The sequence below is a fragment of the Pyxicephalus adspersus genome, chromosome 12, assembly GCF_032062135.1.
Source record: "Pyxicephalus adspersus chromosome 12, UCB_Pads_2.0, whole genome shotgun sequence".
Classification (NCBI taxonomy): domain Eukaryota; kingdom Metazoa; phylum Chordata; class Amphibia; order Anura; family Pyxicephalidae; genus Pyxicephalus; species Pyxicephalus adspersus.
In genome coordinates this window covers 31,095,290-31,113,675 of record NC_092869.1, presented here as the reverse complement: position 1 = coordinate 31,113,675, position 18,386 = coordinate 31,095,290, and the positions used below count along the sequence as shown (strand labels likewise).

Sequence of the window (18,386 nt, the reverse complement as noted above, 5' to 3'; positions counted from 1 at the left end):
TCGGGACCCACATGGACCCCACCCACTTTGATTCTAAGAACGTGCTCTGCACGGAGCCCACACTGATACCGGACTCCATGCATAGGGAATCCCTCACATCATCCTGGTGGGCTTGTGCTGTGCGGGACCCACGCAGACCATGCCCACACTAACCTTGAGTACATGCTGAATGGCCGGCCCTCACACATTTTCAACTCACCAAATCTGGCCCTCTTTGCAAAAAGTTTGGACACCCCTGGTGTAGGCCATGCATGCTGGGCTAACTAATAAGAAAGCTCAACACCAGCTCTTTGGCTGTTAACTATGGAGCACCTCCTATTTTACACACTATGGGCCTGTTTTATTAAAGCTCTCCAAGGCTGGAGAGGATGCACTTTCATCAGTAAAGCTAACCTGGAATTGATCTGGTCCAGAATTCAAAACATTTTCTAGCAAATAGCAAATGACTTTGAAGAGATTCATTCCAGGTTTGCTGGATCACTCAGCTTTACTGATGAAAGTGTATCATCTCCAACCTTGGAGAGCTTTAATAAATCAGGTCCACTATATACTCGATAACTCTATCTGAATACTTCTACCTAAAAAAACAGATACCCTACACTGACACCAGTATAAACCTAGGGAGCAAGATGTGCCCATCGCTGTGCACATTTGAGTAATCAACAGAAATACCAATGAAATGAACATGAATTAACATTTCCATGGTGTATTTATAAAACTTTTTTTTAAAATTAAAACCTCATTGGGTCAGGCTTTTATCTTTTATTACCTATTTTTAGATGATACAGTATTTTGTACCTTCAAGTTTTTTATGATGGGTCGTTTGTACCTTAATTATTATTTGTGCAATACTGTTGGCCACCAGTAGATGTTCTCATGTAAAAAGAAATCAAGTTTGTTAAACATTTTACATAAGGGTAACACGCCATCTAGTGTTGTATAAACCAAGTATTCAACTTCTGATCCTGACATGCTCTATTTTAATTGCAGCAGCAAATCAGTTATCTGAAGCATTTGATTTACACCTACTACCTGCTGGCTGGAAGTGGTAAATGTGAAATATCTATATACTGTAGATTACATTGACCTTGTAACAAAATTTGCAAAAAATTTTTACCACAACAGTTTGAGCTCTGCTATACAGGGATTATAAAAGGCTGAAATCCAGTTTAATTCAGCAATATGCACTGCTTGAATTTAAAAAGAATGTATTAATGAATACAGAACTTCATTGATTTTTGTCTTTAAAATCTGTCTGGAGATCAGCTTTTAATAAATGTGTTTTTGTTTTGTATATTTGGTTTAATATGATCAAGACCTAAAAAAATGTCAGGCAAATATGAAATATTACTATCCGGTCAGCAGGGGGAGTGTTAGTCCCATATTTACATGTAAAGTGTTGTATCATTCAAGTCAGCCAAAGTGAAGATATTCTGGATCTCGCCACAAGGCAGCAGCAGTAAGTGCTTGTTGGAGCCGTTCACTTATAAACAGTAACCTTTCATTTATCGCTTTATATCCTAACGTTGCCTTGAGGATGATGCAAAGCATCTTGGGAAATGTGTCATTTTTCTGTTTTAAGAAATCAATGATGTCATTTATTCCAGTTAAATCCTAAAGTATATTGTTTAAACTGGTTTGTGGAAAACAACACTAATTTTCACCCAGGAATCTGCCTTGTTTGTAGGCAATTCTATTCTATTATGGTATACCTGTATCACATTTACTATAAATCATTGTTTTTACACTTGTTTATAGGCTTTTATTATGACGCACAACTGGTAATGGTATTTTTAGTGTTGTAAGGTGTGTGTATATTAATGGGTATTGTCCTATATTTCCTTATTGCCTGTAAAGGGGATGATTGAGATACTTATTTATTTATTACTGCATTATTGGACATGGGACATTTTTCTGGAGGGGGTGCAAACAGATGCACATTATTCAAGGATCCCTATTAAAGAAAAGCAAGAGGTATAGAGAGATACAATGCTCCCTACCTCATATTCCCCATGGCCCCTTCCCTGTATCATGTTGGGTTATATATGACAGGGTTGAAGATATATAGATCCAAAAGCCATTGTGCTTATGGAACTCTTATTGCCTCATTCCCTGCCTTGTTTCTCTAGAGCAGATTCTTATCTAGGGTTATGTGGAACTCTAAGGTTCCCTCAGAAGTTGCTAGGGGGTCCATGAGCAATGAGCAGTTTGTACATCTCAGGTCAGTTTAAGTGACAACAATGATCTTTTTGGCTCTCTGTAAGGGTGGCTATCATTCTACTGGCTACTGACCCCATTATTGTACTATGTACTCTGGATATAGCTATTGTAGCAGGGGTTCCCTAAGACCTTAACGTTATTTCAAAGTTTTCCTTGTGTTAAAAAGATTTAGGAAGGCTGTTCTAGAGGCTTTAAAAAAACAAAAAAAAAGATAAAAAAGGTAAATGGATTCCACCATCTACCAAAATCTAACTGACCTGTAGGTGCTGAATTGTTAGTTATGTAACGCCTTCATGGCCTTGATTCATCCTCTGTACATGTTTTTATGGTCATTTAAAATTGCACTATCACTTTGATGACTGGCATACATCCATGAGTAAGCAATCTAAGGTAGACATTATGCCTGCTGTTATATTTAGCTAAATGATTTTTTAAATAAATCAAGATGCAGCTGACCTTCACTGTTATACATTTGTCATGCTTCATCAATTAAAGGAAGGGCTTTATCATCGGAATCAGCACACTGTACTATTGTGCCTATGCAAACGGCTTACCTTTGCTGTGTTTCTTCTACACACATATGAAGAATAGTTATTAGTATTTCTGCATATGGCAAAGAGTTACATTTACATATGAAATGCTATGTCCAGGCTGTGGTGCTGTTACCACTTCCTCATACCCGTTAACTGCTCCTTTGGGGGCTACGCTACTAGTAGCTTCTATCTATAGTAGCCCGATAGAGAATGAATAGGGGTGGCAGTGAGCAATTCAGTACTGCTCACTGCTGCCTGCTGTCAGGTCTGCAGGCACAGCGACCAAGCGACCAGCATCACTTGATCCCACTGCAGGTCTAAACCTAGTCTTAATTCTATAGGGGGAGGGTTAGTGAGGGTTAGGAGTAGGGTAATAGGAAGAGTCAGTGGGAAAGTTGAGAGTTAATGTTAGGGTTACAGGTAGAGGGTTAGGTCCCTTTCAGACATGCAGCTGAAAACTGCACTGTTAGTTGCTTTCAGCCTTCTTTCTTCAATATTGTGCAGCTTTACCCTGCAGTTGTTGTGTCAACCACAATTAAACAACAAATGCACTCCACCTCTTTGTCATGTGGTTGAGTGTGGCTGAGTTCGTTTGCAGTTTGCTGCAGTTCAATGTCTTCAGGAAATTGATGATTAGAAGAGAAAGAAGCAACCACAACCATGGTTGAGCTGCTGTTGAACATGTCAAGTCGATGGAAGTGGCTGTCAGTTCAAGAAACATGTTGCGTTCAGCAGGCGCAATCCTCCGCGATTGCACCACAACCACCACTTGCATACCCAAAGTAGTTACCAAGTGCTCCCATTCAGCTAGGGTGGCACGAATAGAATTTATGTGAGGGTTACATGGAAAGGGTTAGGGTGTTAGGAAGAGGGTAAGTATGAGGGTTATTGTAATGGCGAGGAATAATGTTTGGATTAAAAGAATAAAATTATTTTAAGGGTTAAAGGGGGAGGTCGTTAGAAAAAGTTAGAATTTTGTTAGTGGGTTAGTGTAATACTGGGTGTGAGGGTTAGTGTTACAGGAAGAGGGTTAGTGTGAGGTTATTGGTAGGATTGCAGGAAGAGGTTTAGGGTGATGTTTAGTGTTCGGATTACAGCAATATAGTTGGTATTTGGGTGACATGGAGATGACTAGTATTTGGTTACTGATGCAGGGAGAGGGTTATTAAGTGTGAGAATTAGTGTTGGGGTTAGAGGAATATAATTGGTATCTGGGTGACATAGAGATGACTAGTAAGTGTGAGGGTTAGTGTTAGGGTTACAGGCAGAGGTATCAGCGTTAAGTGTATGATAGTTACTGTTGGGATTACAGCTGGTGTTATGACTACAACAGGGAACTTTGGTGTGAAATTAGTGTTAGGCTTAGAAAAGGAGATTTATTAAGGCATGAGGGTTAGTGTTAAGGTTACACAGAAAAGTAGTAATGTGATAGTAAGGGTGTAAGGGTTAATATTCACATTACAGAGAATATAGGTATAGAAAGAGTGTTAGTGTTACAGTTACCATGAGAAAATTTGGAGGTGTTAGGGGTACAATGGAGAATTACGGTTGGGGGTTAATGTTAAGGCTACAAGAATAAAATGTATGTAGTGGTTACAGTTAGGGTTAGCATTAGATTTCTGTTATGACCATGGGACAACATCATTTTTCTATATGTAGGACTGCTGATTTGCATAAAAGAAAATCTGTGCATTATAAGGTGAGAATGGCACAAAAAAATCAGGTTGGAATTTATTGCTCTGCAAGCTTTTCCTACAAAGACACAAAGATGTAGTTGGCCTTTAATCATGAAAGAAAGATGTCAGATGGTGATCAATACAGAATACTGACTGAATGTGTCCTGAACAAGCAGCTTTTAGAGTTAATGGAGAATAGCTGATGCAATGTAACAGAGGAAAACCCTTTATGGTTTCCATTACTCCCAATGGAGGAAAGTGCAGTTCACACGATAACAAGAAGCTGCGGTTGATAGATGGACATTTTGGATTCACCAGTTTAACGACTCACTTGTAAGGAGAGTAAGATCATATTATATTCATCATGTTGAGCAGAACTACAGTTTAATTACAGGGTTAATGAAGGTGACTTAAAGGTATGCTTATTGTGAATTTGTGACCAGACTATGGATATTCATGGATCTAAGTTACAATGAAGCTATAAATAAACTTTAAATAGCCCCCCACTGATCTCTGTAACTATAGGCATTATGGTGTCGTTTATCATCAAGGTTCATAAAGGAAAAGCTAAATTTATATAAGAACTCTCAATATTTTCTGTCCTGACCATCTGTTCTGGTGCCAGGCCAGTTGTGCCCTGACAAGCATAGCAGGGGCACGTGCAGCCCTGCACCTCAACCAATTAAATGACAGCTAGTGTTTGCCTAGCTCATGCCTTGCCCTGACCTTCTGTCTGATTACCAGCGCCACATTGTCTGTCCCTATCCTGACTTTCTGCCCTATTATCAATGCCAGCTTTTCCGCTGCCTGCCTTGACCTTCTACCTGATTACCGCCACCGCCTTGCCCATGGTGCATTTCGTAACCACTACTGAACTTCTGGCTGTCTATACACAAAAGCCTACCTCTGCTTCTCTGCCCTCTGGTGGGGTGACCCTGGGGCTATGACCAGGGAGCACCTTTCAGTGAAACGTGTGTAGTCATCACAGAAACAGGAAAACATTTAAAGGCCAACTAAACTTGAAAGTGAACAAGGCAAATTCAAGTAGCAGTCAGATTGATGAGTGAATACAGAGTAGAGAAGCAAAGTGATGAAAGGAAAAGCTGGTATATGGGCCAAATGTGCTTGTCACAGGTGTGACCAATTTAACACCCAAAGTAGGAAGAACAACATATGAAATACTACAGTTTCCAGCATCCTTGTATTACAGTATAAACTATGCATCTTCATCAGACTGCCCTCATCCTCTTACTAGGATACTAGAAGGCACACAAGGTCTTAAGTCTGTATGGAAATTTGCATAGTTATAGCCAACCACAGCTACAAAATGGTTTTTAAGTTTTTTCTTATAATTCACTTAACATAATTCAAACTGTTTTTGCCTTTGGATACTTTGTAGAGATTTGCTATTGATTTGTTATTTTTTGCCTTAACAGCAAGTGGATGGGAGGTTCCATAGATGGGAATAAAAAACCTGTGAAGTCTGGAACCCTTGTTGCTGTTTCCAAAATCAAGTTCAATGGTACCTTGGTATAAGTCCTTAATCGGTTCCAGATCCTTGGATTTTTACCAAACAGGGCTTATACCAAACAAATTTTCCCATAAGAAATACAAGGAAAATTATTAATCCGTTCCCATGAAAAACAAATCCTATTGTTTTTAGCATATCATACATTGATGGGGCTGTATAAAATAATTTAAACACTAAAAAACATAAATACAAAAGCAATTAGATGAAATAAATGAAAATTTAACCTCACTTTACCTTGCTGAGAAGACTCGAGTGCCTACTAGGATGGTGCTGAGAAGGGAGCAGGAGGAGATGTTATGTATTTCACAGAGAGTTATAGCGCGGGTTGTTCTCTGAATGGTAGCAACTGGCATACTGACCCTCGTGGGCAGTCGTGGCTTTGTCTGGAGAGAGGTAAATAAGGGTAGCGCGCGGTGTTGACTAATTTTGACCCATACAAGTTCTAGGACAAAGGTTGTATACCAAGCAAAATTTTTCATGTCCAAACTGGACTTATACCGAGGTACCACTGTACAATGTTTCAGCTATGAGTTGTGCCGAAAATTAGACATCAAAATCTAATAATCAGTTTCTATTCCAACAAATCCTAAAATAAGCATCCTTGTTCATTTTTTCTACTTCAACAATGTTTTATATGAAACACATATCTCTGGGATCAAGTCAGACTTGCCTTAAGACAATTACAGTAATTACTCATAATTGCTTTTCCATCCTATTAATTCAGTGGCGGTCAATGTTCTTGGTAAAGAAGCCCCTAAGTGCAACCCCTGATATTTCCAAACATTATACCATGAATGTGATGCAACACAATGCTGGCAGGGACTACCAACATACTACAGATGATGATCAAAATTATAAGCTTGTTACAAGAGATGGGCAGAGGTGAAAAACATGCTAAAGGAGTTGTTGGACATTGGGGACATGTTTCAAAGACTAGCGAACATGGAATAGTTAGAATTCATGGCTATTATGGCTCCATACAAAATAATTCTTCCATATTTGTGCTCCCAACAGAGGGATAAAGAATATTTTCCTTTCACTTGCCTGAGTAAACACAGACTACTGTCTGCAGGAACCCCAAAGGGGTTTCAGAATAGGTGTGAAAGGACTGCAGATTGGACACCAGGGTATTAAACCGTATTTGCAACAATATTACAGCTGAAAAGAGAAAATATATTCCTTTTTTTTTACAATATTTTATATCTACACTATATGGTCAAAACATGTAAGCACCCTTCCAAATTATTTTAAACATGTTAACATGTTTTAAGTGCAGGTTGATTTTTTGTCAAACAGATTGGTTTTTGCCCTTTCTTCCTCAGCATGACTGTGGCCCTGTGCACAAAGCCAGCCCCATGGCTTCATGAGTTTGTTGCGTCAGGAGATCCATGACCTCAGTACAGTTGAACACCACTGAGATGAATTGCAATTGCAATAGCCAGGTCCTATGTCCAACCTTACCTAACAAATGCTCTTTTGGCTGAATGGATATAAATTCCAACAAACACATCCCAAAAGCTTGTAAAAAGCCTATCAAAGGAGGGGAGGCTATAAAAGTTTATTCTGCTTAAAATTTGTCTTCCTTGGTCCCTCGTCTATATCCTCATATCATCTTTTTTAGACCCAGTGATGTCATCAGTGGCTTTTTTTTTTTATACGTGTTCAATACCGACAGATCATGGTTGGTGGGCGGGGTGGCAGAATACACAAAGCTATAGTAACATTCACATGTGATGCTAAGCCTCCATGATTAAAAGAGCTGAAATCCAGTGAATGAAAAAGGTGGGTCAGTCAGTGAATGTAAGGTTAGGTAGTAGAGGCTTGGATGATGGCAGCTAGAAAATGTTATGAGCTCTATCTGACTTGCTGCATCTTTGATTGCCCTTGGGCACATGTGGCCTGTATGCTGCCATTGGTGTGGATCCACCACCTGTTGAACACCAGTGCTTCCATTCCAAATTTTTGGGGTTATTATTACAGTCATTGACATCAGTCCTAGGGGTTAATGTTGTGGTCACCAACAGCAATGCTTGGAGGGGGGAAGGTTTATTGTGTCCACTGACACAGTGGGGAGGAGGGTTTATTGTAGTTCTTGACACCATTGGGGAGGGCTATTATTGCAGTTGCTGACAACAAAGGTAGGGGTTATTGTTGAGGTCAATGACACCAGTAGTGGGGCTTATTTGGCTGCCAATCACACCAATTCTTGGGGTTATTATTGCAGGCATTGACACCAATGGTTGGAGTTATTATTGTGCCAAGTGACACTAATGCTTGGAGTTTTTCTTGTGCTTACTGGCACTAGGGTTTTTTAAACTAAGCATAACTCTGAATTTCTCACCAGTATGTATTATAACATGTGCAAAAAAATACAGCAGGGCCAAATTGTCAAGTCTTGTGGTGTGTCATAGTCCCTTTATATTAAGTAAAATCCCTAACTCGGGACAATGCACCTCAAAAAACTGCTAATGACCCTCTGGAAGTGTTGGGAGCCACACCTAAAGCCTTTTATAATTTTCAAATTAACCACTGCTGTTCCAATAGGCAGCTCTAAGTGTCAGTTTCACTACAGCAGAAGTACAACCTGAGCAATTCTGCAAGATGAAAGGTAAGGCTGGAATTTAGCTTTAATGAGGTTAAAGGGGAAATTGCATCTAAATGACAAATTTCTCAGTGGAAACTGCAGGCTGCTATTACACAAGTGTGTTTCAGTGCTGTCACTGACATGAAACCAGCCAAAAGAAATTAAATGCACCTGTTGCAAGATTACATGCATGTATGAATTTAGCAGTACCGATATGCAGATTTACACCTACTTCCTGTTGTGTCTTTGGGGACAGGAACAGGAAGGAAATACCTCTAATGGGTGCATAGACACCAATACAGAGTTTTATCCCCATTCTCATGCTATCTAAAGCTAAAAAAAAATCTTTTTATGAAGATAGGCTTTAAGCACTCGCTTTACTCTCCAAATTCAACCTATATTATTCTAATTATATTAAATAAAACAATCCAACTACACATTATTATCAAAATACCGACCTTGGATTCTGAAAAAATGGAAGTGGGATGGTAATGCATAACATTAAATTAATAAAAAAAAAAAGGGATACAAATGAAAATAAAGACAGTAACTCATGCATGTCTTAGCTCAGCTATGCATCATTTTTGTTTTATTTATATAAACAGATGGAAGGCTTAAATCAGCCCGTGCATGATGTAAACCCTGTATTTAGTCTGGATTTTTTTTTTTGATGCTGTAAAGCTTCCCAGTAAATGCGTTTCAGTTCAAAGGCAACTGTGCATCCCTTTTCTAATGATACATCCCTAAGGCAATCACATCACTGTGCTGATTTGCTGCAGTGAAGACTGCAGCGTCTACATTGTGCCCTCCCCTTTCTCTCTCGCTCTCTCTCTCTTTCTGCTTAGAGCATCAGTCTATAGCTAGTGCATGTAAGCAAGTCTGGTACTCTCACCTATTCATGCTTTGGAATGCTGTAGCAAAAATATAGCACCTCTGAAGAAAGCACCAGTGTGACTCTCCAGCCCTCAAGCATGCAGGCCAGTGCAGACTCCACCAGGATGGAATGTTTCTGGAGCAACTGGAAATGCCAGGGTAATGTTCGCTCAATCGTGAGCCATGCACGACACAAACAATGACACCTTCTGCATGTCTTAGCCTTGAGAACACCCATTTTTTTTAAATTTTATTCATTTATCCTCATAATCCTCATCCTTTTATGCATATCCGTCTTTTTTAAATATGACCTTTGCATGCCAACCATATCATTACTTACATTACTTTAAAAATGATGGACGTAAAAAGTGAATTTAATGTTGGCACACATTGGCACCATTTATTCATGCATCCTATATGGTCCAGCTTTTTTTTTTTAAATATCTTCTAGAAAATACTATGAATTAGGTAATTTACAGCAAGAAACAATGCCCTAGGCTTAAAATAAAGGGACTCCCTTCCGGAGGGGACACGCCCATTGTAATATTTCTGTCTGCCATCTACACAAAGAAATTTGCGCTTAGACTGTACCCTTCATGTGGGAATATAGATATATAAGGTGTCCCCGGGTGGGTGTTTTTAAGCGTTTCTATTCTACGGCAATCAATTCAGTATTTTTTAATAATACTAAGATGGACTATAGCCGCCCGAGGCCCGTGATGCCGTTGTTAGTGCTGCTTTTAGGCAAAGCTATGGATTTAATTGAATGAAACGTTTTTTTATTAGCTCTGGGTGTGGCGTGTGAAGCTCCTCTTCTGTCTGCTTTTTCAGCCATGTTTTCAGTGTCCTGCCTGCATCCTTTGTTATAGTAAGAAAAAAAAAAATCTGTGCCAGGCTCTGCTGTCAGCTGAGAAATTTACATCAAATTCAGAATCTCAGGATTGCGTTTTTATCTCTCACATTCCTTATTTTAATCAGGTATTTTTTTTGGTAAGGAAAGGTCACGAGAAAGCATTTGTAGACAATAGGAGGTACAGAAATAGATACAATATATAGAAATAATAATAATAAAAGAGTTACATTGTTTCTTTTGATACATATGTGAAAATGAGCATGTTTGTCATAATAATCACATGTAGACTGTATGTATTTATTGCTTGTTCTGCTTAGAATGATGCCTAGAAGTCCTCGGTTGTCATGGTTACAGAACTCAATCTGCTCTGGTTTCTGTAGTGATAAAGCAATTTTACCCTTTACTTGCTGCACAGGCCTAAAAAAGATGGCTGGCAAGCCCAGTTGGGTTTATGCCAGGTCTAAGAACCATTTTTTTTTTTAACCTTTGTTCGTCATTTGAGCATTTTTTTTTATTTTATGTTGTCCTTCCTAAAAGCATCCCTGGTCACCTTTCTTATTCCCACAGCATATAATTTCTAAATCTGATGCGAATTTATATAGCAGTCCTTTTGTCTTCCTTTCCACACCTAATAATAATTTTCTCAGTGGAGTTTGGCTGCAGTGTCGGTTACCACGCATGTCTGAGGCCTGTCTGGAATGTCTATGCCCTTATGGCAGTAGAGAAGGAAGAGCAGGGGGTGTTGATCTTTCTTTTGTAATTTTTGTCTTATATTATTAATTATTGTCTTTTGTTATTATTATTTATTTTTATTTTATTACTGATCAGAGTAATATATCGCAGAGATTTTAAAAGCATATTTCTCTTGCACATGGTAAGTTAGGTCTATCCTGCACAGACGTTTGCAACAAATCACACAATTCGATTTCATGTAGCTCAGACTACATGCACTGTTGGAGTATTGATACATCAATTCCTATTGTAAATCTTTTTTATCTTTTAATGTATAAGAAAAAACATCTGTTATTTGTAATGGTTGTGTCTATGTCATTTTGCTTCTGTGCAGTTTAGAGGATCACCAATCACAATAATACACAGTAAAAAAAAAAGACAACTGCCTAATGTAGGAAACATTATTTTTTTTTTTTTTTTGCAGCTTGTTGGAAAATCAATCACGTGCACATGGAGTTTTACAAGAATATCACTGTAAATGGTTGCTGTGGAATGATTTTCCAAAGCACAATCAATTATTGCAGATAATATTTTTTTTCCAGGAATGTTATTACTAGTAATAAATGTTCAGAGTACAAGACAATTGATGTCTATTGATTTTAATGATGTAATATAATAGCCCTAAGCCTACTGGTTAAAGTATTGGGCACAGGTCATCAGAAATAATAAAAACCGGTACGTGCATTATTATAGAGGCTTCCATTGCTGTCCTCCAGATAATGCCGATGGATAGCAGTGGCCTTAATGGGGCAGACTGACAATGCTTCCCAATAGCCCCCAACCAACAAAATATACAATCTCCACTGTCTTGTCACCTACTTGCTACAAAATTAAAATAAGTGAAGGAAAGATTCATCCTGCACTTGTATTCTAATAAGGAAAAATGGTACTCATGGCAAATGATCAAACCATGGTGGTACAACACATTGCACTTGGTTAAAGAGGACCTGTGTTGCTTGATCTTGCTATTTTTTCACAGATTGCAAAGTAGAAATATCTAAAAACACTATATTGAGTGTTTGCTCACCATTTCCTCTCACATGGCAATATACCTGTCCTGCACCCTTAGAGCAGTATGGATGAAAGAGTATGTCTGGGAGTCAGGCAAAGTGACCCTATGGGCCTGATTAAATCATGCTCTCCAAGACTGGAGGGTATATACTTTCATTAGTGAACTTGGGTGATCCAAAAAACCTGTAATGGATCTGGTCCAGGATTGAAAACCTTTGCTAACAAATAGCAAATGACTTTAAAAAATCTATTACAGGTTTTCTGGATCATGCAGGTTCACTGATGAAAGTGAATCCTCTCCAGCCTTGAAGAGTCTTAAATCAAGCCCAATGTCTTTGAAGGTTTTCATTTATCCAGTTTGTTTTATATCTAATAGTCACCTTCAATTGGACTTGTTCTTGTAATGCTGAAGGCTTTTCCCAGCCTTCCAAGCTTTCCAATTGATAAACAAGGTGACTCAAGAATTTTGTGAGTTAAAGAAACAGCAGTGATTTGATGTTGGGGAATCATTTCATGAAGCAAAATAGGAGGGTGTGGTCAATGTGGTTATAGTATAGGAAGACACAAGGGACAAGTTCTGAAACTGGCCTTAAAGCTAAACTACAGGGGAATATACTAGATACAAATTAATATAGCTTCATTAATTGATGCATGTATATATTTTTTTTGTTAAGCAAGCAGTATAGGGTACCAAAATGTAATTTATCAGCTTCATGCAGTCTCTTTACAGCAGAGCTCAGGCAGGTATATTTCACATGTGTCTATATAGCTATCTGCCTGATGTCCAGCTTTAAAGGAAACTACTATTCAGGGAAACATGAAGACTGCCAATGCTTTGGCAAATGCTAGATGTCATACTGACCCTCTTGTCTCAATACATGTAAAAAAGATAAAATCTATGAATGGAATAAAGTACTGGCAGGCTTTATTCAAACATACGCCATACAGCAACAACAGATGCCTTGACCGGTTGCATGCTACAGTACAGTAGTGTAGATATATATGTGTATATATATATATATATATATATAATCAACAACCTGGCAAAAATGAAGAGTTGGAAACAACTTTTGCTTCAGTATTCATTTAGTTTACATCATTATCTCAGCAGCTCAACTCACACTGAAAAGTGGAAGACTGGTCAAACTGTTGAGTTACTGTCGGGAGGGGGGAGTGGTGGGGGGGAAGCTCAGCTGCCAGTTTGAAGGACTTCAGTGTTTCTTCTGTGAACAATAAAGAATAATTGGTCCACAATACCTGTAGCTATATAGGTCAGTGAGGGTTTAATTCTACTAACATCCTATGTGACTTTAAAAACTAAGTTTCTAAGCATTTATGCTGTAACAATGCTGCTTATGTGACAAAGTTGTTGCAGCCAAATTTAATGTTTTGGTCACTTCAATTAAAGTAAAAAACAATGATATGCATTCCAGAATCAAGCACACTAATGGAAGAAAGAGCAGATGTAAAAGTTTTGCATTATATCCTGCATACATAAGGTTATTGCTTTATTTAGGCCTATCCCAAGGAAAGCATATACTGTGAAGAATATGGAGGCTGCCATAGCAGAACTCCCAAAATACTGGTTCCCTGGCTATTCCTGGTCTTAATAGTCTTTGAGTCCCTTACCCAATACAGGTAAATCTTGAGCTTCTTAAAGTTGCTTGGATCAACATAAGGTCCAAAAAGTAAGTATTTTGATTTTTAGTAAGAACAATATTTTCTGTTTTCTCAGCCAAATTTTTTTGTAAAGTCTAATGTCTAATATGAGATTATAGGGTGTGCCGTGCTTACATTTGGCCAATATTAGTAATAATCAAAACAATGCCAAAATTGGACATTACAAATAACACTAGTTCCACTTTAAATAATACATACCTCATACTGAGGGTCTCTGCTAATGCTCTAAACACAACTAGATTTCTGCATAGCCAACCTAGGCTGTGGCCTAGGGAGGCAAATCTGTCTAGTATATATACTTTTGTCATTTCTATAATTTTGTAAGTAAGCAGACCGCCATCATGTGTTCCAATCTATCTGGGTTTAAATTGTTGCACTCCCTGAATAGTTTGTTTATTTTTGTTGATGGAACATTTTATTGCTTTTTTTTTTTTTTTGCAGTTCATACCCATGACAGACCCATTACTGACCTGCAATGAACTAATCCTCTAGTTGTAAGATCAAGGTTTACTTAGAACAAAGTGGTCATTTTTCTTCTGGCCAATGAAAAAAAGAAAAACAAACTTAAAAAGAGGACTAGTGTATTCACCCACTTAACCTCCCCAGCAGAAACCCTGGGGTTCCCTGTGTGTGTGGACTGATAAATACTATGTTACCTAGTCCACCGGCATCCTTCTTCGTGATCCCCGTCCTCTCGCATCCTCCGGCCGGCGTCCTCTGCATCTGATGAGTCACTCAGAAGTTCCTGCTGACGTTGGTGCGTGCGGCCGTTGCGTTGGGGGAGTGGCAGGAATTTCAAATTATTTTGTATTCTATTCAATACAAAATAACTGTATTGAGTGCAATACAGTGGATTTATATGTCTAAAAGCGGTACTTTGTCTTTCATTAAATTTTATTTTACAGTATAATATAATAGTATAATAATTTTTTTTTTATTTAATTTATTATTTTGACATGATTTTGTGTTTCAAACTTTATTATACTCATACTATTATAATATACTGTAAAATAAATTTTCATGAAAAACAATGTACCGCTTTTATACATATATATCCGTACAGAAATGAACCGCCCAGGAGGTTAAGGACAAGGCTTGATTCTGTAGGGTGGAGCTAGTAATATGCTTCTGATTGTACCGTGGATGCAAACTTTTGTGTAATAATTCTGTGAAGCCGGTCAGCTTCATCATTCTTGGACCCCTTTCATACTTGGCCACTTCTAGGTGCATGGCAAACCGCACTGCAGGTAAGAGTGTTGATCCAAGTTTGCTGAAACACCTAGCTTCACTGATGAAAGTGTTTCCTCCCCAGCCTTGGAGAGCTTTAATAAATCAGGCCCTTTGTTTCATCTGAAGAAAAATCAAGTTCTAGGTTTCTTCCAGCCACCAGTCAGATTCAGACCTCCCCCGGAAATATAAATACGTATGAGGACTTCATTTCAAATAAGAAATCACCTCAACAAGGCAGAGTAAAGAAGGAGGAAATATGACCATAGGCAAAACCACAACAGTTATGTAATCCTTCCTGATTGTATTATTATTATTGTACTGGAAAACTAGGGAAGGTGGTGGTGAATGAAAGTTATGAGAACTACAAAAATAATTAGTAGTTATTTCATACATTATAAAATAATCCTAAATATGTTGATTGCTTTACGGTTTTTACTTTTTAAATATAATTTAAAAGTTTTATATAGTGTAAAGATAGGGTTCACTTTTTTGGTGTTTTACAAGTCCCTCAACTCCAGTTACTGTCCCCAATCCAAAGCAAATTTAAAAACAAAATTTGAAAAATTATTAAATTTAATATAAAAAAGATGTTTCTTTTGGATTAAAAGTTTCTCAAAAATCCGGTTGTAGGCTTAAAGCAACCCTGTGCTTTACTTGTGAATTAAAACATGTTTAGCTGACTCCCCCTCCTCTTCTCCTCAATAGAACTTATGTCTCCTTAACTATATCGACACTCCATTCAGCCTACAGCACTTGTGTAGTCGAAAAACCAATATGGCAAAGGACTTTCCCCCAGATCCAATGTTAGAGGGCTGGGCCAATCATACGTTGCCAGTACGGTCATGTGGGAAGTGATTTGACTCCTCCATCCCTGGAATGATATGGGAAAATCTCATAATTTCTGGAAGCTAAATAGAGCAAAACTAAAGATATGTATGTGTCCTGCTTGATATCAAGCCCATGGCTTTCTAGCTGAAGATCTCTTTGGGAATGGAAAACGTCTCTAAACTATAGTAATACAATTTTAAAATAATCCTGCAATAAGTAGGAAAAAGGAAAGTGTTATTGAACAGAGTCATGACAATAGGAAATATAAGTATTTACTGATTTACTGTATTATGGGGCTAAACATATTTTCAATAGTGACAGTCACTTTAGTTCCATACACCATATACTATATCCAATGCTATTATCTATTTATTGGGTTTCAGAACAGAAATAGTCTTCCTATTTCTGTATAGGGGAATCACTTTTTTATCGAAATTTGTCAGTGCTACATTTGGAGTTTGGTACACAGTTAGGCTAAATGTGTTCACATCAAGGAACATCTATGTATTAGAATAACTCTTAAAATTAAGTATTATGGATAGAAAAGGTGAAATATATTGCTTAAGGACTAGAAGCATGATTTCTTTAGTTTATGGAAGGAAGGGGAGTATTTTGTCCCCTGGCAGGACATCACTTTTTTTTCATTCTGGTAGATGGAAAATGTATTTAATGTATGTTATTTCTATTGTATGCTCAAAGAAGAGGCAACAAAGAAGCCTGTGTATAACAATCAGTGAAATAATTGTAATTATTGCAGCACTTCGCTCAATTTTGAGATTTCATTATTCTTCAGTTTATATAGGATGGAAAGGGAAACTTTTTGTAGAATTGAAGTGAAAAACTATGTGTCATGTGCTTTCTTCCTGTTCCAATCAAAGTATCCCTTGGTAGGAGCGCAAATGTAGGTAGAAAAGATTGGCACCGGTGGATGGTAATGACTGGAAATAAGTAGTACTGTCATGAAGAGGTGACAGGAGATGAGAAAAGGTTAGGAAAAGACCATGGTCAGCAACAGTCAAGACTGTGTCAATATGGCAGACAGAGATGGTAGGCAGAGTCAAGCATCTGCAGATGGTGAATACCAGAGCAGAAGGCAAAAATTGTTATCAAAGAACACTAGGGTTAGTAAGGGAGCAGATAAGCAGACAGAGAGGAGCAGATGAATAGGGGAAAAAATTAAATGCATGTGTGCTGGGAGGGGGGGGGGGTGTAGTGGTGAAGGGAATGTGCAGGGAGCTTACAGTCATAGATAGATATACAGGGGGGCAGTCATTCAACAGATGTGTGTGTTGGGTTTGGGTTTTGGTAACAAATGTGTAGACTATGCACCCTGGTGATCACTGAATAATTTTAGGTGGTGTTGAATTAAGTGGTAATCAAAGTCTCCCCATACCACTGTGATAGTATGTCCATTCTGTACTAATATTCTCTGATTATGTGGATTTTTGAAGTGGATTCTGTACCAATATTCTCTGATTACCTTGAAGTGGATCAGAGGTGGCAGTTTACTGTCCTAAATCAATGCTTTGGTTTTGGGTGCTTTGGCATTATTATAGTCTCAAACATGACAGAAGTAAATCATAAAACCCAAAACCAACCCCGCAGTTGTGCAGAAGGCACCATCTGACCATTCTACTTGCCTTTCCTATTTCTGACTGCTGTTTTAAACTGAAAAAACCTGATAATGTCAGCTGTATCCTTTCTTTGGTTCTTGTACTTTTCTAAGCACATCACTTGCACTATAAATTGTTGATATGGAATGGGTAGACCTCATGGCATCTTAAGAGTGTTTGCAAGTAGAAGAGATGCAGAGGGTTTTTCTCACCAGATTCTTTTAAGATGAGTATAGACAAGACTGCTTGAGTGTTCATGTTTATGGCTTAAGAAGAAGTGACAGTGAGCAGCCAGACTTCCCTGGCATGGGAGGGGGGGAAACAACAGATGTCCAGATGCCAGTGCCAGCTCCTTGGCAACCTTTTTATAAGCGCTGGCATTGGGAGGTTGTGCCTTAAACTCCAGCATTCACAAAATTGGTATTTGGATACTCAACACTGGGGAGGGGGGATCTGGGGTTCCCTGTGTGTGTGGACTGATAGAGAATGGTGCCAGTTATTGCCTGGGAATCTAGATTTATACACAGGTTTGTAATGAGAGGCTTTAGTAAATCATAAATTTGTCAAATGGTTTAAAATGCGGTTTGTGATACTGTACATTATATAGTAGACAGTCTGTGAATTATTAATGTAAATGTGAAAATTATAGTAGGCACAGTATTTGTAGTTCAGTACACCTACATTAGGAAAAAACGATTTTCTGCTTTTTAATGTGAAGCATTTAGATAATTACTGTAATTTTAAATCGTGTTTTTATTTATTTTTTACAGCTATTGACTTGTTATACTGGCGGGATGTGAAGCAGAGTGGAATTGTATTTGGAAGTGTCCTTCTGATGCTTTTCTCCCTGACTCAGTTCAGTGTGGTCAGTGTCATTGCCTACCTAGCACTCGCTGCCCTCTCAGCCACAATCAGCTTCAGAATCTACAAGTCAGTTTTACAGGCTGTACAGAAAACTGATGAAGGCCATCCATTCAAGTGAGTATGTTTTTTTTTTAAAAGCTGGAAAACTGACCACTCCC

At 38.2% G+C, this 18,386-nt stretch overlaps 1 protein-coding gene across 2 annotated transcripts in view; it reads left to right on the top strand.

Annotated features, from left to right (window-relative positions):
- The window catches only part of RTN1 (reticulon 1), a 111,559-nt gene that overhangs the window by 85,553 nt on the left and 7,620 nt on the right, over window positions 1-18,386 (top strand). Inside the window, exons 1-2 of one of the 2 annotated variants that reach the window (XM_072427700.1) lie at window positions 9,371-9,576; window positions 18,135-18,342. In XM_072427700.1, coding sequence (XP_072283801.1) covers window positions 9,516-9,576; window positions 18,135-18,342 — 269 coding nt within the window. In that variant the 5' untranslated portion in view covers window positions 9,371-9,515. Of the gene's footprint in view, window positions 1-9,370; window positions 9,577-18,134; window positions 18,343-18,386 lie in introns of those variants that run through there. The other variant, XM_072427699.1, reaches the window with a different exon arrangement.